This window comes from Rhinatrema bivittatum, chromosome 7 (genome assembly GCF_901001135.1).
Source record: "Rhinatrema bivittatum chromosome 7, aRhiBiv1.1, whole genome shotgun sequence".
NCBI classification, from domain to species: Eukaryota; Metazoa; Chordata; class Amphibia; order Gymnophiona; family Rhinatrematidae; genus Rhinatrema; species Rhinatrema bivittatum.
Window position 1 is genome coordinate 200,816,366 of NC_042621.1, and position 26,112 is coordinate 200,842,477.

At 41.2% G+C, this 26,112-nt stretch overlaps 1 protein-coding gene across 2 annotated transcripts in view; it reads left to right on the plus strand.

The window, feature by feature from the left end:
* The window catches only part of ANK3 (ankyrin 3), a 1,160,209-nt gene that overhangs the window by 449,714 nt on the left and 684,383 nt on the right, over positions 1-26,112 (plus strand). The window contains exon 1 of one of the 2 annotated variants that reach the window (XM_029609755.1): positions 20,827-21,068. The exons of the other annotated variant lie outside the window; for it this stretch is intronic. Coding sequence (XP_029465615.1) covers positions 20,955-21,068 — 114 coding nt within the window. The 5' untranslated portion in view covers positions 20,827-20,954. Of the gene's footprint in view, positions 1-20,826; positions 21,069-26,112 lie in introns of those variants that run through there. 2 annotated transcript variants of the gene reach the window in all.

Here is a 26,112-nt window from a genome sequence, read left to right on the forward strand (position 1 = left end):
GGAACAGCCCACAGGAGCATTGAGCTGGGTGATAGCATGATACCCTTCCAGTGCATTAGCCCATTCACTCTGACCTCATTCCAGCTGTACATTTGCTTGGCTAGTGCATGAAACGTCTAAAACTGTGGTACCTTCAAAATCTGATGAACAAAACTGGGCATTTTTGCATATTGATACTAGAAATAAACTTTAAAAAAAATAAAATTGGCTCAGTTTTCTCCGATTGACCCAGATTATTATAAGGAACATATCCATTTGCTTCTTGCTATCATATTTTCTATCTCCACCGAGAATGCAACTGAATTAAACTAGTAAAACTTCCCAGCCAATATAATCAATTTCTATACACCATCAATAAATGAAAATATCAGTCTTTTAAAAACACATTTGACTATTTTGCATGAAATCTAGGATGAAAGATGGTTGCTGAATGAGCTTGAGCTTGGAATATAGCCAGTTATGGGTTTTGAAGAACAGCAGCAGAGCCCCTTGAATGAAAAAAGGGCTGTATTTACTGTGAGAAAAATGAATCGTAATCGTAAACATATAAGGCTGCCTCCAATTAAGTATATCATGCATAATGGAGAACAGGAAAGAAATGGCACACAATGTAAATAACAACAAAATTTAATAATCCAAGACTGGTCCAAGTGCTTAATATCAGTGCTGCTGTGTGCAAGAAGATGGGGATTTGATTCCTGAGCCTGGCTTCTCCTTGGACTAACCATGAAGGAGCATGGTGCAGAGGTAATGTTCAAAGCCTCTGGTGGGGCAGGAAACCCAGCCATTGTACAACAGCAACACCTTTTGGCTAGCTAAGGATTTGATTCACTAATGTTTCTCTTGTTCTCTGTCTATTGGGGAAAAAAAGCTTAGGGACGGATTTTAAGACATACGCGGCGCGCACAAATGTACACCCGATTTTATAACATGGGCACGCAGCCGTGCGCATGTTATAAAATCCGGGGTCTGCGCGCGCAAGGGGGTGCACACTTGTGCACCTAGCGCGCGCCGAGCCCTAGGGGAGCCCCGATGGCTTTCCTCGTTCCATCCAAGGCTGCTCTGAAATTGGAGCGGCCTCGGAGGGAACTTTCCTTCTGCCTCCCACACCTTCCCCTACCTAACCTGCTCCCCAGCCCTACCTAAACCCCCCCCCCCCCATCCTTTATTTTACAAGTTGCACCTGCATCCAGGCAGGCGTAGGTTGTGAGCGTCAGCCAAGTGCCGGTGCGCGATCCCCCGGCCTAGCGGCCCTACAAAGGCCTCTGGCCCCGCCCCACCCCTTTTTTCAAGCCCCGGGATATACGCACGTCCCGGGGCTTTGCGCGCGTCGCCGGGCCTATGCAAAATAGGCTCGGTGTGCGTAACCCCCCTACGCGCGTAAATCCAGCTAGATTTACACGCGTAGGGCTTTTAAAATCTTCGCCTTGGTGAATCATGTCCCAAAAGTGCACTTGTGCTGGCTTTTGGAGAGCACCACATTGTACATAGCGGCAGAAAATATCAATCAATTGGTAGAAGCACAAACAGAGTGCGAAATACAGAGATTTCCTTCAGAAACTCCATGTAGATCAAGATTAGACTCCGGAATGGTTAAGAAGAGGTAAGCGAAGACTTGAAGATGAGAGCTTGATAATTGCAGCACAGGGTGGTAGATTACAGACAAGATAAAATTTAAAGCCAGCATAGAAAAAAATGGTAAAACTGATAAATGCATATTATGTAAAACAGAACTATTATTATTATTTAATAATAGAAACTAGAAATGATCACACACCTCATTGATGGATGTTAAATGATGTCAGAAGGCCTTTATACAGAAAGGCTCTACTTTACTGGAAATTGCATAAACATAATAACACTGTACTAGAAAAACACTGGGAACACAACCCTGAGAGAATTTTAGAGAATGAACATAAGAAGTTGCCAAACTGGGTCAGACTGAGGGTCCATCAAGCCCAGCATCCTGTTTCCAACAGCGGCCAGTCCAGGTTATAAGTAGCTGGCAAGTACCCAAATATTAAATAGATCCCATGCTACTAACGCCAGTAGTAAGCAGTGGATATTCCCTAAAAGGTTAATATTAAAAGATGCACGCAGGTGTCCATGTGTGTGCGTTTCCCGGCATGCACACATGGACGCACCAATTTTATAATGTACACGTTCATGCGCGCATGATATAAAACCCACCACCCGTGCACACATGCGCGCCCGGGTGCCAACTCACGTGCGTAAGGGGGGCGATTTTGCAAGATGCATGCGGTGACGGGCTAGGCCTTTCCCCAGTCCCCTCCCAGTCCGCTCCAATAACGGAGCAGACTGGGAGGGAACTTCCTAAACCTCCTAGCTAACCTGCCTCCCTTTTCTCCTATCCTCCCCGACCTCTAAAACTCCTCTAACTACTTTTTTTTTTCTTTGTTTCAAAACGTACCTGCTCTCTGGAGCAGTAGTAAGTTGTGCGGGCCTGCCAGCTGCCAACTTTTCCACAGACCAGGACTGGACTGGAGGGGGTGCATTTGCATAAATTTACATAAATTCTAGATCCCTCAGAATATTTCTGTTTATGCATTAAAGAGTAATGAGCTGAGAAGCTATACACAGGCAGGAGTCTCTCTTCCAGCATTTCAGGGAAATAAAAGAGGAGACCCTGCCATTCAGCTGCTCCTCATTTCTTCTCGCTAGCTCAGCTACATGGGGCAAGCTGTGGTGTGCAGCTCTGCACTTGTGGCTCAGTGTTGGCTGCCATGGGAGGCAGTCAGAGCTCACTGGTAAAGGGAGCCAAGACCGGTACTAGCCTTTTAGCTGCCTCATGCAAACAATTACTGTTTCCCTAAATCAGTGCAAGAGTATTAGGTACCCTAAGTAAACCTTGCAGAGCTGTGCCCCTTCCCCCATAGCCCTCTCCACACACAATTTAAAGGTTTGCATTTATAATAGATTTTACATGAAAAAGGATATTCAAAGTACAGTCTTCTGAGGTTAACATATCAATGTATTTACATATACTGTGGTATCAACCAGAAAACCCTGCACAAAAGCCGCTTACAACCCATATAGTATTGGGCCTATTGTAATGTATGTTGGGTGTGGGCTTGGCCTTCCAAAAGCCATCTGTAAACAATTAGAATATAGTAGACCTCCTATACCAGCACTAATTTCCATCACTCAAACAATAACAACCTTACTTTTGAAAAAGCAATGTTGAATATACACTAGGCCCTAAAACACCAATACACCTCCTATTAGGAAAACAAAACAAGCCAAGATACTATAGAGCCCTGCGCAGGAACTATACACTAGCAGAATACTTCACCTCAGTCACACATGCAGAACATAGAAAGACCTTCAACAACTATAAAATGAAGAGACCATAAAATATAAACAGAAACAGGCAAACAAAAACTGAACTAGAGACCGCAAAGAGCCAGATTCTGTATCCAGTGAAATAATGGAAAACAGAAACATCACCATTCCTCATAAAACAACAAATAAAATATATACAACATCATAGTAGTAAAACCATATTAACAAAAAGAATGTTTCAGTACAGCTGATGAACAAAATATCCAATCATTAAAAACTCTTAAAAATTGTTACATTTTCAAATACTTATTTTATTTATTTATTTATTTATTGAGTTTTATATACTGTCGTTCAGTTTTGCCATCATAACGGTTTACAAAGTTTCGATGTTTCACAGAGTGTTCAAAAGATTTGTGCGAGTGTTAACATAGTTATTGTGGGCGTTAGAAACATAGTTCGGATATTGAGCTATACATGTTATATTACGTGCTTACATTGGTTCCACATGGTTACATATATACCCATAAAATACTTCAAATCAGCAGAAATGAAAAATATATACCCATAAAATACTTCAAATCAGCAGACATCAAATAACACCTAATAATTAAAACTAATAAGGATGTATACATCTCTATGCTCTCCATACTTGGGAACTTTTGATTTCTAGGATTGCTGTGGATTATTAAGGAAGAGGAGGGTGGGGGAGCCACAAAAACTCTCCTTTCTCTCTCTCATATATACACAAATGTTCATTATTACACCCATGCTCATTCACACACTCCTCCTCTCACACGGACACATACACACACACATACTCCCTATCTCTCTTTTTCTCTCTCACGCACACACACTCTTCTATCTCTATCTCACACATGCTCTCAAGGGGTGGACATTCACCCAAGGTATAAGACCTGGGGGTGGGAACACACTGATACAATCAACAAGGGGTTGGGTACCAGTGCTACATAGTAGTATCAGCGCCCCTTAGCCTGTATGCAGCTGGTGGCTCAACTGGCTGATTATCTCATCCGAGGAGACACTGCTCCGCACCCCTCTACTTCCTGGGGCAATGGGCAGCCCAGCAACAGGGCTGAGGGGAGCAGGATAATAGGAAGGAGGTAGGGGATGCTGGGCAAGGAGAGAGACAGGAACAGTGTCACTGCAATACACTAATGGCTGGATTTTAAAACTCTCCCCGCGTGTAAAAAAAAAAAAAGGGGGTTACGCACGCGGCCGGGCCTTGCGCGTGCTGCGCATATTTTAGAAGAGGCTCAGCCGCGCGCGTAACCCCCTGTTACGCGCACAAGAGCCAGGCCTCTGCGAAGGGGCGGTCCAGGGAGCGGGACGGGCTGGGACAGCGCCATCCATCCCTGTCCTGGAGCCTCGCGTGCCGGCCGGCTGCCGGCGCACGCAAGTTACCTCAGGTCGGGCCCTGAAGTAACTTGCGAAATAAAAGATTAAAAAAAAGGTTTTAGAGTGAGGGGAGAAGAGGGTAAGAGGAAGGGAGGTTAGGGTAGGGGGTAGGAAAGTTTCCTCCCAGTTCGCTCCTTAATTGGAGTGGACTGGGAGGGAATTGTGGAAGGCCCTGATGCGTCACCGCCCGAAAGTTGCCGAATTCGACCCTCCCCCCCCCTTGCGCGCACTGCCCTGATTTTATAACATGCTCACACCGCACGTTATAAAATTCTAATGTGATAAGGGACACGGGTAAGATGGCTTCTGTTTGTTTGTTTTTTTGTAAACAATTCATGTTTAACCTGGCTGAATTGTCTGGCTTTAGCTGTAGCAACAGCAGCCAGTAGAAAATAAGTCAGTTGGGAGGGGCACCAGAGAAAAAAGTAGAATAAAAAAAACAAGAGAGCAGGAAAATAGGCAATCAGGCAGGGGAGTAAAGGGGGAGGGTGCCAGCCAGAAACTAAACAAGCAGCCAGGCAGAGGGAGACCTGAGGGAGCGAGGAAGGGATACTAATACTGTAAACCGTTGTGTTCTTTTGGAACGACGGTATATAAAACACCTACATAAATAAAGCAAGGTGTATCCTGCAGGGGGTAGCAGGCAGGCAGCTACCAGCAGAGGAAATTTGTAGACAGCAGTGACATGGGAAGAAGAGGCTGCAGTACTGATAGGCTTGGCCATGCTGTGAGCTATGAGTGCAGAAGAGGCAGCGGGTGACGCAAGTCCCGGGCGGGAAAAGGCAGCAGCAGTGTTGGAACAGCATGACGGACTGAACAAGCTGCAGGGAGCAGAAGTAGTGGAAGTTAGCTGCGGCTTGAACGCCCGATGCGCAGGCACAGTTTCTATCGGCAACTCCCTCTTGCTCCTCTTCCTCCTGTGGCTGCGACAACTTCCTGATACAAAGACCAGGCATCTGACTGGAGGGAGGACAGACACTAGAGCCATTCATACCATTCTCTGATTGGATGATGTGTAGTGCAGCCAGTATAGTTCTAATGCTATTTCAGGGTCATGCATGCATACAGTTTTGACCGGACATTATGCCGTCCGGATACCTCTACAACTGGACACTGTACAATTAGCTTAAAAACCGGACTGTCCAGTCTAAAACCGGACAGTTGGCCACTCTTAGCTTCAGCAGGACAGCACCTAATGGTGCTGTCTCGACCTGCCCCTTTTTATTTTGCCGGTTCGTCTGTGCATACCAGGAGATGCTCGCTTGGCCACGGGCCTTTTAAAAAGCTATGGTGTGTGCATGGCCCGGCCACGTGCGTATCTCCCAGTTTTTATATGCGCTGGCCTTTTAAAATTTGGCTGTAAGTCAGCTTGATTAATAGCAGTTTATGGACTTCTCCTCTAGGAACTTATCCAAACCTATTTTAAACCTAGCTACTTTAACTTCCTTAACCACATCCTCTGGCAATGAACTCCAGAGCTTAATTGTGTGTTGAGGGAAAAATAATTTTCTCTGATTTGTTTTAAATATGCTACCTACTAACTTTATGGAATGCCCTCCAGTACTTATATTATCTGAAAGAGTAAATAACTGATTCACATTTACCCATTCTAGTCTTTTCTTTATTTTGTAGAATTCTATCATATCCTGCCTCAGCTGTCTCTTCTCCAAGCTGAGCAGCCATAATAACCTCTTTAGCCTTTCCTCATAAGGGAGCTGTTTCAACCCCTTTATCATTTTGGTCGCCCTTCTCTGTACCTTCTCCAGTGCAAATATTTTTTTTTTAAGATGTGGCAATCAGAATTGTACACAGTATTCAAGATTTGGTTTCACCATGGAGAGATATAGAGGCATTATGACATTTTCCATTTTATTCACCATTCCCTTCCTAATAATTCCTAACAATTCCTAACATTCTGTTTGCTTTTTGACCACCATGGCACATTGAGCCAACGATTTCAATATATTGTTTGCTCTGATGCCTAGATTTTTTTTTTTTCTGGGTGGTAACTCCTAATATGGAACCTAATATCGTGTAACTAGAGCATGGGATATTTTTCCCAATGTGCATCACCTTGCACTTGTCTACATTAAACTTCTTCTGCCATTTGGATGCCCAATCTTCCAGTCTTGCAAAGTATTCCTGCAATTATCACGATCTGCTTATGATTTAACTAATTTGAATAATTTTTTTGTCATCTGCAAATTTGATCATTTCACTCATTATACTTCTTTCCAGATCATTTATAAATATATTAAAAAGCACTAGTCTAAGTACAGATCCCTGAGGCACTCCACTGTTTACCTTTTTCCACTGAGAAAACTGACCATTTAATCCTACTCTCTGTTTCCTGTTTTTTAACCAGTTTGCAATCCATGAAAGGACATCACCTCTCATCCCATGACCTTTTAGTTTTCTTAGAAGCTTCTCCTGAGAGACTTTGTCAAACACCTTCTGAAAATCCAATTACACTACATCTGCCGGTTCACCTTTGTCCACATGTTTATTAATCCTTTGAAAAAAATGTAGCAGTTTTGTGAGGCAAGACATCCCAAAGGTAAATCCATGCTGGCTTTGTCCCATTAAAACATGTCTATTTATATGTTCTGTGATTTTGTTCTTTAGAATAGTTTCCACTATATTTCTCTGCACTGAAGTCAGGTTTACTGGTCTGTAGTTTCCTAGATCACTCCTGGAGCCAATTTTAAATATTGGGGCTACAAGGGCCAACCTCCAGTTTTCAGGTACAATGGATGATTTTAATGATAGGCTACAAATTACTAGTAATATATCTGAAATTTCATTTTTGAGTTCTTTCAGAACCCTGGAGTGTGTACCATCTGGCCCCACCACCATTACCTCTCACACGAAATTCTGCATTCCACTAAGAATTGGATCTAAAATTGTTCTCTCTTGTCGATTTCTGAACCAATTGCTCCATAAAGCTGTTATTTATTCCATCCAGGAACTTTATCTCTCTGGCATGTCCTGATGTTACATTTACCCAGTCAGTATTGGGGTAATTGAAATCTCCAATTATTACTGCACTGCCAAATTGGTTAACTTCCCTAATTTCTCTTAGCATGTCATCATCTGTCTTATCATTTTGACCAGGTGGACAGTAGTATACTACTATCGCTAAACTCTTCCCCAAAACACATGGGATTTCTACCCGTAAAGATTCTACTGTGCACTTAGAGGTAGATTTTTAAAATGTTGCCCGTGCAAAAATACTCTTGTGCAAAAATACCCTGTGTGGGAGCAATGTGGATTTTAAAAAGCCATGAAGTATGCACGTATATACTGATGCTTACATCAAAAATAAGAGGGCAGGAAAGGGAGAGGGCATGGACGTTCTGAGATGGGGCTAACAGTTATGCACGTAACTCGGTACATGCACATGTCAACTTGTTATCTGCGTAATTTTATTTTTGCTCCAGATGAGGAGCAAGTCTGTAGATCTTGAGTTTTAGGGCTTACAGGACAGGGTGAGGAATCTGGGTCAACTGGGGGATGTGTAGGACAAAGAACCAGAGGATCTGGAATGCCTCAATATAAACTGGGCTAACCAGTGAACTAATTGGAAAAACTGGGTTATCCCTCGCGCAAGCATGTTTTAAAATCTGCCTACATACGCACATAAAAGACAACAAAGTCTTATGGAAAACATACATGCTATCTGTGCTCAAGTAGCCTCTTAAAATTAGGAGCATACTTATATGCAGTTGGTATATTTTAAAACATGCGCCCGATTTAAAATTCCAGCGTACTTTTTGCTCGCATACCGATATATGCAAGTATGGGTGCATGTGCATTAATTTTAAAATTAGCCTGTAAGTCTCTTGTAGAATCTTTATCTTGTTGGGTTCTATGTCATCCTGGGCATAAAGTGCCACTCCCACACCCTATCATTGTGACATAATTAGTACTAGGGATGTGTGAAGCCCAAACTTATCTGTTTGGACTTCGTTTTCAGCCCGCCACAGGAAATTTAATATTTCCCGCGGTTCGGACCTTTAAAATTCGGGGAGACCTGAATTTTGTTTTAGTGGCTAACTCCCCATTAAATTGCCTAATTTGTCCTGGACGAATGCATAATCCCTAATTAGTACGTTGGTATAGCACTGTCCCATTGGTTATTCTCCTTCCATCAGCTCTGAGATGCCAATTAATTCTATGTCATCATTCACTGCTATACACTCTAACTCTCCCATCTTACTTCTTAGACTTCTGGCATTGGCATACAGATGTTTCAAAGTGTGGTTTTTGTTTGTATTAATAACCTGGTTTTCAGTTGACAGGGATAATTTGAAATCTTTTAGCTCAGGTGATTTTTTACTTATAGGCACATGAACTATTTTATTTTTTATTGGAACTTCTCTTTTGGGATGCTCTATCTGTCCTGTTTTCTTAGTATCCTTCGGAGTTACCTCCCTCCAAACCCATGCGCTGCTGTGTGACTGTCTACTTTCCCTCTTGTTCTAGTTTAAAAGCTGCTCTATCTCCTTTGTAAAGATTAGTGCTAGCAGTCTGGTTCTACCCTGGTAAGGTGCAGCCCGTCCTTTTGGAAAATACTTCCCCTTCCGCAAAAGGCTTCCTAGTTCCTTACAAAACTGAATCTGTCTTCCTTGCACCATCATCTCATCCACGCATTGAAGCTCCAGAGCTCTGCTTGCCTCTGGGGACCTGCGCGTGGAACAGGGAGCATTTCAGAGAATGCTGCCCTGGAGGTTCTGGATTTCAGCTTTCTCCCTAAAAGCCTAAATTTGGCTTACAGAACCTCCCTCTCACATTTTCCTATGCTGTTGGTGCCCACATGTACCAAGACAGCCGGCTCCTCCCCAACACAGTCTAAAGTCCTATCTAGGTGATTGTGAGGTCTGCCACCTTCGCACCAGGCAGGCAAGTTACCAGGTAATCCTCATGTCCACCGGCCACTCAACTATCTACATTCTTAATAATCCAGTCACCAAATATGACTACTGACTTAACCCTTCCCTCTTGAGCAGTAACCCTGGGAGACTTGTCCTTGGTACGAGAGGACAATGCATCACCTGGAGAGCAGGTCCTTGCTACAGGATTATTTCCTGCTACACTAGGGTGATGTTCTCTGATGAGGAGACTTTTCTCCTCCAGGGCAGCACCAAAGCTGCCAGACTGAAGATGGGACTTGGCTACTGTTTCCCTGAATGTCTCCTCTATATACCTCTCTGTCTGCCTCTGCTCCTCCAGGTCTGCCACTCTAGCCTCCAGAGATCAGACTCATTCTCTGACAGCCAGGAGCTCTTTGCACCAGGTGCACACATACAACTTGGGACATTCTCATTCCAACAGATAAAAAGCTTGATGCAAGAAAATTGGATATAGTGATAAAGGAGAAAAGCATAAGAACAGGACTGCTGATAGAAGTGTCAGTACCAAGTGACTATTCTGTGGACCATATGGAGAGAGAGGACAATATCAGGTAACAAATGATGCAATCTGAGACCAAAACAATGAATTTCCAGTCATATCTAGATAATTGCTTGTGCATATAACATCTTATGAACTTCAGAAGGAAGCTCTCTTTGGCACAATACAAGTATTAAGAAGGGCACTAGCAGTGAAGGGCACTAGCAGGGAACCAGGGCCTGTCTCCACAGCAGGCCCTGGTTCCAACTCAACTGGAAGCCCAAAGGAGCAAGAGGAAGGTACTGAGCAAAAACAAATAAATTAAAAATAATAATTCATAATCCTATCAAGCCTGTGGTTTTATAAAGAAATGTTCATCAGGGTTATAGAAAATGGAGGAATACAGCCACTAGATTGGAAGTCCTGTCTCTGTGTGTGAAAGTCTGATTGTATTTAGCGAGTAAGATTTAATATACCTTTATTATCTGTAACCCCTATGAAGGTTTCTGTACAAAACCCAATAGTTTTAATTTAATTTAAAAAGGAACTTATATTCCTCTTTTACAAAGATAACCTGCATTCGAAGTTGGATCACAACATCATTCATCTGTAATACATATCCTATCCCAATAAAAACAAAATATAAATTCTCTAGGGATATACAACTCAATACCTTACTTTCGCACCAATTACTGAAATTTTCAGGCAATTCACAACCAATTCATAATGCACTTCAAAATCTGAAATATCACATAACAATGTATAGACCTCCAAGGATCATCCAGCAAAAGCCATTATCACAGCAGCAGATTGAGGCTATAAGTATAAATCCCATATCCCATATCCCCAACCCCAATTCCAACCACTGACATCAGAACAAAAGTTACGACACAATATATCACCAGGTCTGACCATTTCAAACAGCATCTTAAAATATTTACATTTTGTCAGCATGTTAGGGGGGGGGTTATGGATTATTCATTTTTTTCTTTTTGGTCACTCTGCGTCCGTTTTCTTACACACAATGAAATGTATTCCTACCTGCGTCTCTTAGCAGCTTGCCGCCGGTTTTCTGTGAAGGTGTTATTTTTTTCCTACTTTTCACCTTTCCTTCTGGCAATGTGGTGCTGTACCTGGAGATTAGTTACATTGAAGAGATTAACACTAGAGCATACTCATGTGCCACACTTCCGCAACAACATCCTGCTCGCTGAACAGCTACAAACACATCTATTGTCCTGTTTTTCTCCGCTGAGGAAGTCTACCCATCTCTATTTTGTACTGTGTAGTTAGCATGCAGATTGAAATGACTAAAATGTTTATTACACAGTACTGCAGATTGCAAGAAATATAGGTGGAGTAAATAATTCACGCATAAAACAGTAAAGCAAAAGGGAAATGTGTGAAATAATGTGTGACCTGTTCACGTCTTAAATAATTGCAAACTTCAAAATCCTTCTGAGTGGTTTAGTTATAACACAAATAAGATGTGATGTGTAACATATAGTACAGTCCTCCAATAAGATGAGTAGTGGAACATATTGTGCAGTCCCCCGACACGGCCATGTTTCGCCGGAAGAGCTGCCTTGGGAGGGACTCAGTTGTTTTTTTTTGGTCACTCTGCGTCCATCTTCTTACACATACTGAAATGTATTCCTACCTGTATTCCCAATTGCTTTGGGGTCCTTCCCGATGCAGCCCCTCCGGCAAAACACGGCCGTTTCAGGGGACTGTACTATATGTTACACTACATATCTTATTGGAGGACTGTACTATATGTTACACATCACATCCTATTTGTGTTATAATTAAACCACTCAGAAGGATTTTGAAGTTTGTAATTAATTATTTGTTTAAGACGTGAACAGGTCACACCTTATTTCACAGTGTTTTATTATACAGTATTAACAGTATCTGGCTGGGACATGACTTGTTAAAACCAGGCAGAGGTGCTGCATCTCTCTCTGATTGCCGGGTCTTCTTCCATTTCTTGTGTTGAATTCATTTTAGCTGATTACTTTAATGAGACCGTTCCAGTCGTCGTGGGCCTCTACATTTTAACTGCTTTCTATGTTGCCAATATGACAAATTGTATTGGAAGTTTTTAATAACTGGAAATAAAAGAGAAGAAAGGGCATAGACCTCCAGTAGACATCAACCTGGTGAGAACATGACAAACTCAGGAAAATATAATCTGTTCAGGGATATTAATTTACTCTCCTCCCAAAAAGTAAAAAAGAATCCCAAAAACAGTACAGGATTCTTGGAAACTAAAATTGCAGTGCAACACTAGGCTTAAATGGCAGGGTTGCTCTAAATTGTGCAAAAATAAGTAAGACTACTGATCCAGTAAGAAGGGTGGGCCTCCAAGGGGGGCCAATGTACTAAGCAGTACTAAGCCTACCAAGTGTTTTTCAGCACTAATGTTGCCCTGGTATGTAAAAATGGCTTTAGAGCTGAAAAAATCCATGGCTGCATGCAAATTGCAGGGTAATATCCTAATTAGCTATTACCCTACAATTCAAGGAGGCATGCTAGCAGGGAAAGTGCCTAATGTGTCTCCTACTACCACAGGAAATCTAATACCTGATCAAAAACAGGCGTTAAACTTCCTGCAGCTGGCCTGATAAGTCTTCCCTCCTTCCCTCTTCAGGTTACTGAACCCAGTCCTCAAGGTCTGGTCCAACGGGCCAAGCAATCCGGGTCTGGATCCAGACCCGGGGTCCTCTCTTTCTCTTGTAACAATCTTTTAAATTGCTCTTTTGTGGCAGATCAAAATGGTAGAAACTATCATAAAGAAAACAATTGCTGAACATATAGATAAGCATAGTTTAATGGATCAAAGCCAACATGGATTTAGCCAAGGGAGGTCTTGCCTCACAAATCTGCTACATTTTTTTGAGGGCATAAATAAATATGTGAATAAAGGTGAGCCAGTTGATATAATGTATCTGGATTTCTAGAAAGCATTTGACAAAGGCCCTCATGAGCGATTTTTTAGGAAAATTTTAAAAACAATGGGATAGGTGGCAGTGTCCTGTTGTGGATTGCCAACTGGTTAAAAGATAGAAAACAGAAAGTAGAGCTAAATGGTGAATTTTCCCATTAAAAAAGGTGAATAGTGGAGTGCACCAGGGATCTGTTCTGGGACAGCTGTTTTTTTAATATATTTATAAACAACCTAGAAATGGAAATAACAAGTGAGGTGATCCAATCTGGCAATGACACAAAATTATTCAAAGTTGTCAAATCACAAGTGGATTGTGAGAAATTGCAAGAGGACCTTGCAAAACTGGAAGACTGGGTATGAACATGGCAAATGAAATTTAATGTAGACAAGTGCAAATTGATGCACTTAGGGAAGAGTAACCCAAATTATAGCCACAAAATGCAAGGTTCAACATTAGGAGTCACCACTCAAGAAAAAGGGTCTAGGTGTCATCCTTGAAAATATGTTAAAATCTGCTCAGTGTGCAGCAGCAGCCAAGAAAGCAAATGGAATGCTGGGGATTATTAGGAAAGGAATGGAGGATAAAACAGAGAATATCATAATGCCTCTGCATCACTCCATGGTGCAACATCATCTTGAGTATTGTGTTCAGTTCTGGTCATCACATCTCAAGAAAGATATAGCAGTATTAAAAAAGGTACAGAGAAGGGCGACCAAGATGATAAAGGGAATGGAACCATTCCCCTATGAAGAAAGGCTAAAGAAGTTAGGACTCTTCAGCTAGGAGCAGAGATGGCTGAGGGGAAAGATGATAGAGGTCTATAAAATAATGAGTGGAATGGAACGAATAAATGTTAATCAGTTGTTTACTTTTTCGAAAAGTACAAAGATCAGGGGATACACAATGAAGTTACTGGGTAAAACATTTAAAACTAATAAGAGAACATATTCTTTTACTCAAAGCATAATCAAGCTCTGGAATTCATTGCCAGAGGATGTGGTGAAAGCCATTAGTATAGCTGTGTTTAAAAAATTGTTTGGACAAGTTCCTGGAGGAAAAGTCCATGAACAATTATTAAAGAAATCCACTGCTTATTCTTGGGATAAGCAGCTTGGAGTCTATCTATCCCTTGGGATCCTGTCAAGTTCTTGTGACTTGGCTTGGCCTTTGTTGAAAACAGGATACTGGACTTGATGGACCCTTGGTCTGACCCAGTATGGCAAACCTTATGTTCTTATATAGGTCCTTTTAAAATGCTGGTTGACCGAGTGGTTCATGTCTTCAGAAATAAAATGCCCGGGCTGACTTCCCAGCCCCCAAAATCCCCTTTCCCTGCCCAGGAATGCCTGCTGGACAATATCCTCCTGCAGAGCTGTTCCCAGTTTGTCCTTTTCACTGACGTGTCAGTGAAAGGACCAATCCCTTTTCAGGACAGCCTTCTGAAAGGGGATTGGTCTTTTCACTGATGTGACAATGAAGGGACCAATTGGCAGTAAGTAAATGAGTGAATAAATTAATATTAGGTGCCCAACAAGGGTTCCTGGATGGGGAGGAGGAATTTTGGGGGCTGGAAAGTCAGTGTGGTCATTTTATTTTCTGAAGACATGGACCTCTTGGCCAACCAGCATTTAAAAAGGACCTGCCAACGAACGAGCAATTTAAAAGTTTGGTACAAGAGAGAGCGTACCCCTGGGTCCAGACCCAGACCACCTGGCCTGCTGGGCCAAACTTTGGGGAAGGGGTTTAACATCCTGGGAAGAGAGGAAGAACTCTTTTATATTTGTTTCTTTTTACCGTGAGTTGGCATGCAAATAGGCCACAAGTCACAAAAGCGCACTTTTTCAGTTTAGCTTTCTTTATTTTTTTTTTTACTCCTGCTCTGTTTGCATGTTATTAGCTTATTTTATCCTGCGGGGACCAGGGCTTTTAAAGCCCGCATTAATTAAAACCTATGCTAACATTTTTTATTACATTGACCCCAAGCACTTTAGCACATGATATTGATTCTTCGGGGTTCCTTTGTCAAGCATTGCAGGAGGTAGCCCAGTTTGGCATTTCTTCTAAATAATATCTACATCTATATGTATGTGTTTTTATAGTATGTACAAACCAGTGCCTGTCCCCACAAAACAGTATTCTTTATGAGTGCTAATACCATTTGAGCATGGCCTGTATTTGTGAACTTTAAGCTCAATTATTCATTCTTCTCAAACAAATATCAACAAATAAATCTCAATTCTGTTCAACTGCTTGATACTAAGGTTATTTTCAAAACAGCCTGCCTGGAGTATATTTATATAATAGTTCTGCCTTGTGTGCTGGTTTGGAAAAGCGGTCTACAAATGTCATTAAATTTAATTAAAATTAAATTTTGCCAGTTAAATGATCTGATGCGCTTAACATCCTTGTCTGCTGTACGATCGTGGTCTCTGGTTTTCAGCTGTTTTGAATGGGTATATTTTGTAACAAAGGTTTAAAAATTCTGCAGAATGCTTTTTGGGAATTTGCACATGTTTGGTTATGGTGTTGCATTATTTAATATGAGCAAAAAGGAAATTGATATTGAAAATGTTAAAATTCTTACATATTTTTATTTTAAAGGTGCATTACTTTGTTGTATACCTTATTTCTTTTTTCTTTTCTTTCTCTTTTTCAGTTTTTTCTTCCCCTTTTCTACTGTTTTACTTTTCTTTCCTTCTTTGCCATGGTTTCTAGTACATATATTGTGGGAAATGCCTTATGTGCCAGATCATGTGTCTGTGACGCGGGCTATGCCCGTCACTAAATATAATCCCCACATTTTTCCAGCTCTGGGCAGTGGAAGTGAGTTTGTATTTTAAATCTTCCCCTTGCTAAAACCCCACCTTTTGGGGGTATATGCTTCAAGGGGGTATAAAATTCCTGGGAGCATGCTCAATAGTCAGAGGGTCAGGCACGGCTGAAGAAGCCAGGAGGAAGGAGCCTGAGATCCCTCCCAGGATCTCAGCAGATGGGGCTAGGAGCTGTGGAAATCACCCCTTCATCTCAGAGCAAAGAGGAGATAGAGAAGGGGACATTTTTTCTTTTTAGATTTATCCAGAGTCTCAACTGAGGAAATTATTTTTGATTTTTGGATATTTTTTGACTTCTTGGTCTGAAGGGAAGGGCTGCTCCTTGTCTCCTTGCGGATTGGATATCTTTTTGCCGAAGCGAACAGACAAGTGAGGGTAGAGAGAGAATGAGAGATTTTTTGAAAAGAGAATCAAGAGCCTCAACATTGGATAATTGGATTTACAGTTTAAGGTTTTGGAAAGTTTGGAACTTATTTTTGATATTTTTGGATTGGGGATATTTTTCTGATGCTGGAAGCCACACTCTAGTTGTCCCACCCCTCTGGTGAGGATATATAGACTGAAGATGAAGGTGCAAGAGATAGGAGAGCGATTGGAAGGTTCGCTATGGACAAGGAAATCCTATATTTTGTTTTTGTTATCTACTGTATGCTGATTCTCAATTTTTGTGGGTTTTGTCAGCACCCTTTGCTTTAATTTGCAATAAAGAATTTATGTTGAACACCAATCGTTGGTTGTAATGGAATTATGGTGGCATAGAAGAGGATGGTATTGTTTTAAAATCTCAAGGGAAGCCAATTTATAATGTATCAACTAAAAACTTACAATTTAAAACAACAGAGCTAAAATGCAACATTCAGAGTATAACATTAAATCACTAATTTTAAATCAGTACTAGAGTAGCCCACAATTATCTCCTCAAAACAGGCCCACCTGGTCAATTATCAAATTAACCAAAAGCTTGTGCGAACAACAGTGCCTTTAAGGCTTTCTGAAAACATAATAGATCCTGCATATCTCTTAGCTTAGAAGGAAGGAGATTACAACTGTTTGGGCAAGCACTGAAGACATTTGAGAACGATGTTTCTCTATCCTTAGCTGTTGGACTCACCATTAACTCTTGCTGTGATGAATGTAGTGCATGGCACAAAACATATTTTTGAATTCCTTTTACGAGGTAATGAGGAGCTTGACTGTGCAATAGCTTAAAAAGCAACAATAATAGCTTAAATTGAATATTGAACTGGAAGCCAATGCAACTCAGAGACTTTAGGAGATATGTGGCCATTCACTTTCAGGCCCCCAGGCGGCCTTGCCACAGTGTGGATATAAGCCTGGGTTCTGGGTGGGCGGGATTCTGCTTCTGCAGTGGGATTTAGAGGGGAAAACTTGAATCGATTCTGGAGATCTCTTTAGGCCTGTTGGTTCTTTCAGTCCAGCAGGGCCATCTCTTGCCATGGGTGCTCATGAGCCAATGCTCTTAGGCATTTGCCAAGAGGCACCTGGCAGGAGGAAATATGGACCCCCATCTACATCACAGGAGATCCTAGAGCCTTCTCTGAAGAATTCAGCGAATCTGTGTGAGTGCTGATCAGCTTATGTTGGAAGAATGACTAATGCACAAAGGTTGTTAGTAGAAGAGAGATGAAGCTTGTTGCACTGCTAAAGAAAGAGTAACCTGTGTATTTTATTTTGTTGCTGCTGTAATTTCAGCTGTGAAATCCTGTGACTCATCCTTTTGCGATTTTGATTGTTGATAGATTCCTGGTACAAAAAGAAGGATAAATATTTTTGATAATTTTAAACTACAAGACATTGTGTGGGACTCTGGTTCAGAAATACCAAGGTTATGAATTTGAGGTCTTGTATCTGCTAATGAATGGTAAAAGAAAAGACAGGATCCTTTGCATGAAAGCAGTCTGATGATCACAGAGGAGAAAAGGTAGATTTTGGAGTTTAACCTTTCCAGCAGTGGAAGATGGTGAGGAGAACTTTCAAGTGCATGCAGCAGCATGTATGTGCATATAAGGCCACGAGCAGATCTATGCAAGTATTTTATAACCTGCACATATCATATACATGCCTTTTATAAAATACGTGTATCTCTACCATGCAACAAACTAGAAACAGAAACATTCAGACCTGAGAAACCAGAGTCATGTAGCACAACACTAAAGAAAGAAAAACAAAAATTTATGTCCTCCTATACTGATCAAAATACAGAAATATAAGACCTGCATATTCCCAAATTTGATATATTACAGTCACTAAAAACTTGACCTCAGTCACATTTACAGAACAAGACAGAAAGTCACCAAATACAGAATAAAGAGACCATAAAATATAAATAGAAATGTGCAGACCAAAACAACTGGAAATTGCAAGGTCAGACTGTATGCAATGCAAACAGCAAATACAATCAAGAAATATAAAGCATCAACCATACCAATAAAAAGAATGTCAAATCAGCTGATGAATAGAGCAATATCCAATAATTAAAAACACATTCAAAATATGTTTAAAACATTACCAACTACCAATAAAATATTTCAAAACAGCAGACACATTACATCCAATAATTAAAACTAGTAGGGATAAAAAAAATTCCCTGCTCTCCATACCTGCGTAGTTAGATTTCCAGTCACCCTATGATTGTCTTAGATTGGAGGACTGTGCACAAACCTTAACCTCTCTTTCTCACATACACACACATTCAGGCAGGCAATCAAACACACATACACGCACGCAGACAATCACTCTCTCATACACGCAGACAGACACTCTGTCAAACACACACATGAACAAAGGCAGGCACTCGCACAGGCAGGCAGACACACACACACACACACAGGTACACTCTCACACAGACATGAAGGCAGGCATTCTCACACACACGCGCAAATGTAGGCAGGCACTCTCTTTCACACACATGCAGACATGCTCTCATATGCACACACACATGCAGACAGGCTCTCTTACACACATAGGTGCACTCTCACGGTCTCTCACACACACAGACAGTCTCTTACAGACACACACTCTGGACACTCCCTCTTCTTTGGTTACTGGTTGCTCAGGAAATACCAGCAGCCTGGCAGGGCATCGTCTTCTGCCAGCGGCCTGGCAGGGCTGGTGGATAGTCGTAACCCCCCCCCCCAGCATGTCATTGCTCCATGCTGCCACGGGGCCTTCCTATGGCTGGCAGGAAGTAGGAACCCTACCAATATGACATCCTGTGCATCCTATGGCATTGCGGGTTTTCCTGCCAGTGGTCTATGGGTCCCTTGTTATGCTGGGCCTGGGGCAATTGCTCCTTTTGCCCCTAGGCAAAAGCGGCCCTGGCTGTACACCAGTTGGATTTTCAGGATTTCCCTAATGAGTATGCATGACATAGATATGCATGCACTGCATCCAGTGTATGTAAATCTATCCCATGTGTGTTCATTGAGGATGTCCTGAAAGTCTGTCCAGTGTGCAGCACTTGAGGACCGGAGGTTCTCCAGCCTTGTTGTATACATTCATATACTGCCTTTTTTTTTTTTCTTCCAAAGAATCACTTCAGAAAAAAAGAGAGCGCTTTTATTAATGTGGCCAAATTAAAAGGTAAAACAAATTTGTAAAAACTGTGATAGAAAAACACCTTTTGCACCCAATATAACTGAGTGGAAAGCTGGCATACATTATTTGTAATACTTAACACTGAAGGAGATGGTGTCCCTTTAATTGGCTTGCATTCATCCATGGCTCACAATGGATTGTAAATTCTCTCTTTAACCCAGAGAATGCTCCATTGGTGTTTCTACAGAGAGTTTATGAACATCGTCATCATCCTTCTGTTTATAGACCTAAAAATGACAATGTGTGGGTTCACTCCACACAGAGGTTCACCACAACAAAGGCAACTCCAGGGAGATTGTGAATCAATGCTTCTGCTCTCATCTTTAGGCCGGGATATGTTGCCTCATTTTTTGTGGTTTCCTTATTTAATCTGTGTACATTCCAGCAATAGTTGCTGCTGCAGGCCTGAAATGCCGCTGCTGTTTAACCACGCATGATGAATATTCAAAAGCTGCAGTCACTGAGGACTCAGGTGGCAAAAATAGTAAGGTGATTGAAGCAAGCCTTGACAGAGAGGAGTCATTAATCCACAATTCGGAGTTTACGGGAATCACGAATGTAACGCAGATGCTTCCCCCTTTTCAGACCTGGCCAGAGAATGGAGCCGAGAGGCTGCACATGAATTTAGATGCCTGTTTCACGCAGAAGCGGGATCGCACATATTTCCTTCCTTATGGTGTCTTGCAGGGGGCATGTTTTTCTGTATAGAAGACAACGAGGCGTTCTATAGCCTTCTCCCACGAAATGGGATCAGATTGAAGTTGTGGCATAAAGGGCCACTGTTAGAGCATGGCAAAATGCATGCATTGTTTTCCACATACTGCAGTCAGGCTCTCCATGACAAAATGAACATTTTGATTTTATTTATTTATTTTTGGGCACTATCAGCACTTAAGCTAAAGTAGGAGCTGCACCATTTTAGCATGGGTTGGGGGGCTGAGGAGGCAAGAACAGTGCCACCTGTGTAAATCACTAACACTAGGTGTTTGTGGGTTTTTTTTCCTAGTGTGTTTTTAAAATAGATTGAAAAATTATTGCTAGTTTTGTGCTGGATCGCATGCTGTAGACCTGGAAAAAATGTCTTCGTGAGAGCATCCTTTCCAGCATTCCCCCTTCACTGAAATCACTTAGACAGTTCCAGCTGGTGGCAGGGGATACAGCCCTAATACAGCCTGCCTGTCCCAGCTGTCTTTATTATTCCATGTATGCAATGCTATGGCTGCTGCACCGTTCATAAAAGATGCAGGTACTGCAAGGTAAAGAAAGGAAACTGAAGTCATGATTTCTGGTCTTTGAATCTCCCGGATCTCCGCTTTGAATGTCTTCCTGGCTGTGCGCAGGATTTCTTTCCAACTGGAGCACTTGCTGTGAAGCTGGTTAAAAGTGCCTGGGACCGTCACCTTTATTCAAGGAAACATTGCTTGATAAGAGATTGGACTGCATCATGGCTCATGCAGCATCCCAGCTAAAGAAAAATCGGGATTTAGACATCAATGCCGAGGAAGAAGCTAAAGAAAAGAGAAAACACAGGAAAAGGTCCAGGGATCGGAAGAAAAAGGTATCTTGACATGCTGCAGATTCTTGCATGGATTCCTTTGTTGCAGTTTCTGCATGTTCTGCTTAAGGCACTGGAGTTCTGTGTCTTACTCCTCCAGGAGAGAAATGTTAAAGGATAATTAGGAGATTTCTGTGGAGCTTTTAGACCCCACAGCTCTGTGACGGAAGAGAAATAGAATTTTTTAACGGGGTGGTAGTTGACTGCAGTGCTGATGCAGAAGGTGTGTGTCCATGTCACTTACAAAGCAATCTGTTTGCCCTGAGATGTGAAGATGTTTAAGGGGACTGCAACAGAGAGGGATCTTAGTTGTTTTAAGGTTAAAAGCAATATTCTGATATACGTGTGTGTGTGTAATTAGGATGTTAACCTATATGACAGCACATATTTTTCTGCTTCTGTTCCCTAGATGCATGTTTTATAACATACATTTCTGAACTATGTAAAAAAAAAAAGATGAAAAATAAAATAGCTTCTTCTTTTACTTCTTGAATTCATAACGTATTAGAAAATCTTCTAGCAGTGCAACCAACTTTATGTCCTTTCAATTAAATGTAGGGGGACTCTCCTTCATATCTTGTTTTATCCAAGGTGTAGTTACCTCTACCTTACAAATCCTAACAGTATTTTTATTCAGACTTGAGAAACTTGGTGCTGAATGCTGAGCCTCATTAAATTGGGATTTAAATCTGAAATTTGTGGTACAAAACAAGTAGTTTTATCAGATATTTTCTTTGCTAGTTTTTGACTATTTGACAAAATATTTCAGCACAAAATAAACCCCAATTAAATATATATATATATTTTTTTTGGTTATTGTGGATGTCCTCTTTCATTTTCATACCCTTGTACCAATCTCATAAAGAAGGCCCCAGAGTGGTTTCTCTCTCATTAGTTACAATTAATAAAAAATTGACCAAAAGCCCATGGACGGAATGCTGCCTTCTGGTTCTATAGCCTTCCTAAGTGTCTTTGTGCAATTCCCTAAGGGATACATAATCTTAATTTGTTCTGAGCAGTGATGCATGTGCTTCCTAAATGACATGTAGAGCTCTCCCAACATATGTGCATCTTTGGGCTGGGTAGCAGAAAACATCCCTCTCTTCAGTTTAGCTGCCCAATATAAATCCTCCCCTTGCCCTGCCCCTCCCCCAAATAAATAAATACTTGAAAAAAATAACAATGTAAGGATTGTTGTAGCAGAGAACAGAGTAAAATGAGGCTGCATTGGCCTGACTCCCAGCTGTACTACAATAGTGTGTGAAAAGCAGTGCATCTATCTGAATGCATATGCATGTTTAGGTTTTCCCTATATTTTCTGGCTTCCAATAATTTAATATCATGTTTTAATTAGCAGCGTTGATTTCAGGCCTTTTCCATCACGGCTGGTGTATTGCCTGTCCAGCCTTGTGTGCCTGTGTGTATGGGTGTGCGTGTGTGTGTGTGTGGCCATGGTTGGCAGCCAGTGCTAGCAGGATCAGGCTCAGTTTCAGGTTCACTCATCTCAGATTCCTTTGTTTGTGTTCACTAAAACCGCCTATTGACCAAGTTCATATCAAAATATGGTATGAATGGAGCATCCTCTCTCGCTCTCTGAATTCTGGGACCCAAGACAATTACTTTATGAAAAACATTATTTACAATGTTGTTATAGGATGGAAATATCCTGGCAGCAACCAAACTGTTCCACGTATAAACAGAAGAAACCTATTCATCTCAGTTTTATAGGGATTGTTCAATTTTGCATCTGTGAGTTACACCATGAGAGAGCAATATGTTCTGTTGCACATTGATTAGGGCTCCATGTTTATCCAGTTGTTACAAATTTCTGGTCTGCATAGTGGTAAAAAAAAACCCCTAAAAAACTATGGTACTTACAGACATAGGTTTACTTGACTAGGCGAGAAATATTAACAATTCTATATTTTATATTTGCTGCTACGCTGTCCTGCTATTGCATTGTATTCCTGCAAAAGTATGTCATATTCTTTCTTGCTAGGTGATCCGATTCATTCTCCAGGCTCTATTCTTTTCTCTCTGCACTAAATAGTTCCGTTTTTTTTTCTTACACATTTGAATTAACAAATATGACCAGTCTCACATTTAATCTACAGGCAATCAATATTCTGAAATAGCTCATACATCTGGGAGTCTTTAACTGAAGGGAAGCAGAAGGTGTGTGTGCGACAAGGGCAAGGGAATTGTGGGCGGGGTGACAGAAAATTAAATGAGGTTTTCATGAATGTGTAAGTCACACATTTTCTTTTAAAGACAAAGGAATGCACATCAGCAGGCGCCCTACTACAGCAGAGGAGAGGAGTCTGGGGTTTTTTTTTTTTTTGGGGGGGTTTGCAGCTGGTTGAGGTTCTTCTTTCAAGGGGTTTAATCATTCTGGTCTGACCAATTCTAATCGGTGTGATTGTTTGCTTGTATCTTCATGAAAGTTGGCAAATATTAGGAGCGCAAACTTTGAGTGTCTTTATGCGCAAACTCAGTGTGGCAGTACACAACACATGAAATAAAAATAGATCTTTCATGATTGATAAATAATCAACAGTAAGCCTTATGGGCCCTATTATTTTGAATCCCACCAGTTGGAAACCTTTATCAGTAAACCCATCATTAATTATCTTGCATTTTTGCCTGCAGTAAAAACATTCTGAAAACAGCAAAACTAGGCAGTCTCACCAATATGTCAGTTTGCTCCTTTCTTATCTCTATTGATTCCTCTTTGAGCTTCCTGCCTAATTATTTTTTTCTTTCTTAACCTATTATATTATATTTTTTTGTTTTTATACTAAAAAGAATAAAAGGTACTCACCTTTTCATCACAGCTGTACCCCTGTTTTGGTTTTTTTTTTTTATACACGTGAAGATCTGTGGTTCTTCAGTTCATGCTGTATTTATATTTTACAATGCTCGGTATAATGCCTGCAGAGAGTTTTTATAAGGATCAGCACAGCCGTGCCTTCATTTATTTAGATTCATGGTGGTGTGGGTGGTCACATAGGAGGATATAATTTTAATGATCACTGTCCCCTTGGGAATGAAATTGGCACAAAAAAGGTGAATCCTAAAGACTGTATGTGTGTTCATTCCCTACAAAAAGTGCTATTACTGCTGTCTGAATGACCTTAATTTCTTGGGTCATGATACCTACAATGGGAGCTGGATGGCTCAAGGTGACTTTTCTCAGAATTATAGAAACTTTCAAGTCTAGGTCACTAGTTCAGATTCAACTCAGGCTTCTAGGGACTTAAAAAGTTGGCCTACATGAAATGAGTTGGTGATCTGCAGTTGGGGTTATAGCAGAAATGTTCATCTTCCTACAAATTTGTAAAATTCTGCTCCATATCTTGTCTCTGATTTGTGACAAGGACATGAGGAGGTGTTCATAATTAAAGGTGAATTTTAAAACCCCATCGTGCGTCGAAATTAGGAGATATGCGAATGTGTCAGGCTACTCCACTGAGTGCATTTTAAAAGCCACCTTGACACTCACATAATTTGTCTCGAAAAAGGGCGGTAAATGGGCGTATTTTGGGACTTTAACCAGAAATTTCCACATAAATTCTTACACGGTCCATCGCACGCTGAGGCCCCAGCCGCGTAACTTTACTTCTGTTATGGATGGCGGGTAAGTAAAAAAAACCCAACAAAAAAACAGAGACATTTCAGAGGGGTTTAAAGGTTGTGGGATAACTGAGGGGTATACAAGCTATCAAACCGGGGGGAGGGGGGGTGTTGGAGGACCTATCTGTTAACTGGGCAACCTGGGAATGAACAGGTAAAACTGGCAAATACATCGGCGCGCATCCCTTTTAAAATCCCCACCACATACGCAGTAGAAGCTAGATTTAGGCGCACAGGCATGTGCCCACTTAAAATTCAGCGTATTCGTGCATGCAGCCAGGCGATTTTATAACATGCATATACGCACGTATGTTATAATATAGCCACGTCCCTGGGCGTGGGCTGAAAAATGTATGCACATGTGCGCCCGCGTACCGGTTTAAACGTTATCGTCTTAGATTCTGCTAAATCTGTGGCATGAGGAAGAAAAAAAGTATTTTTGGGTCTGAAACCTCTCTAAATGCTGGTAATTTTGAACCGCATGGAGCATTTGAATGTGTGACCGCTAGATTCAAATAAGTCAGTTGATTGCATTGCAGTGTGTATGTGCATATAAGACGTCCTGAGCACAGTGAGATTTCTTCCTGGACCCAGCCAGGTAGCTGGATAAACTGGAGCTTATATGGCCTAGGAAGGTAGAGACAGTTATTTTACTGTATTTGCTTCTCATAGATGGGAGGTTTCTTACATTATTATAAGTATTATTATTATTTTTACAAAATGTAAACAAAGCAAGGCCGCGATGTGGTAATCAGCAAAAAGAACACCTGGTAGTAGAGAGGGAGAGCACCGATGTTACACGACTGCGAGCTCTGCTTCCAGAGGGGTTCTTGCCATTCTGTGCTTATGACAAGGCTCTTACAACTGAGCAGACCATCCCTGGCATGAACGTCCAAGAAAGCTGGACAGATAATCAGGCCGGCTCATGCCTTTGGTTTCGTAAACTGCTCGAATCCCTCAGTGTTGCTTATTTAGGGATATTTTGATATTCCTCCTTTTGCTTAGAATGGACCCTAAGGTAGATTACTGTCAGGTTTAAAATACAGTTGGTAAAGGCCCTTACCAAGGGAGAATCCTCTTCAAGAACAGAAGTTATGTGTCATAAGAGAACACCTACTCAATGAAACTATTAAATTTTAAGATATTGGTTTGAGGGGCTTGTTTAACATTTCAGTTTTTGAAAGTAAAAGCAATTCCCTCCATTTAAATTTGGAATTATTTTTAGGGACTCTTAGGAGTCTAAAAAAAAAAAAAGAAAGATGGTTTCCCAGTTTTGAAAGAGAAAAGAGTGATATTTGGAGGTCAATTACTTCCACTTAGTTAAGCTTGAAAGTTGTTGGAACTATAAAAAAAAAAAAAAAAGAAGGTCCTCTGTAAATTGTGTATAATTAAAGCTGTGAGTGGTTTTGGGCTG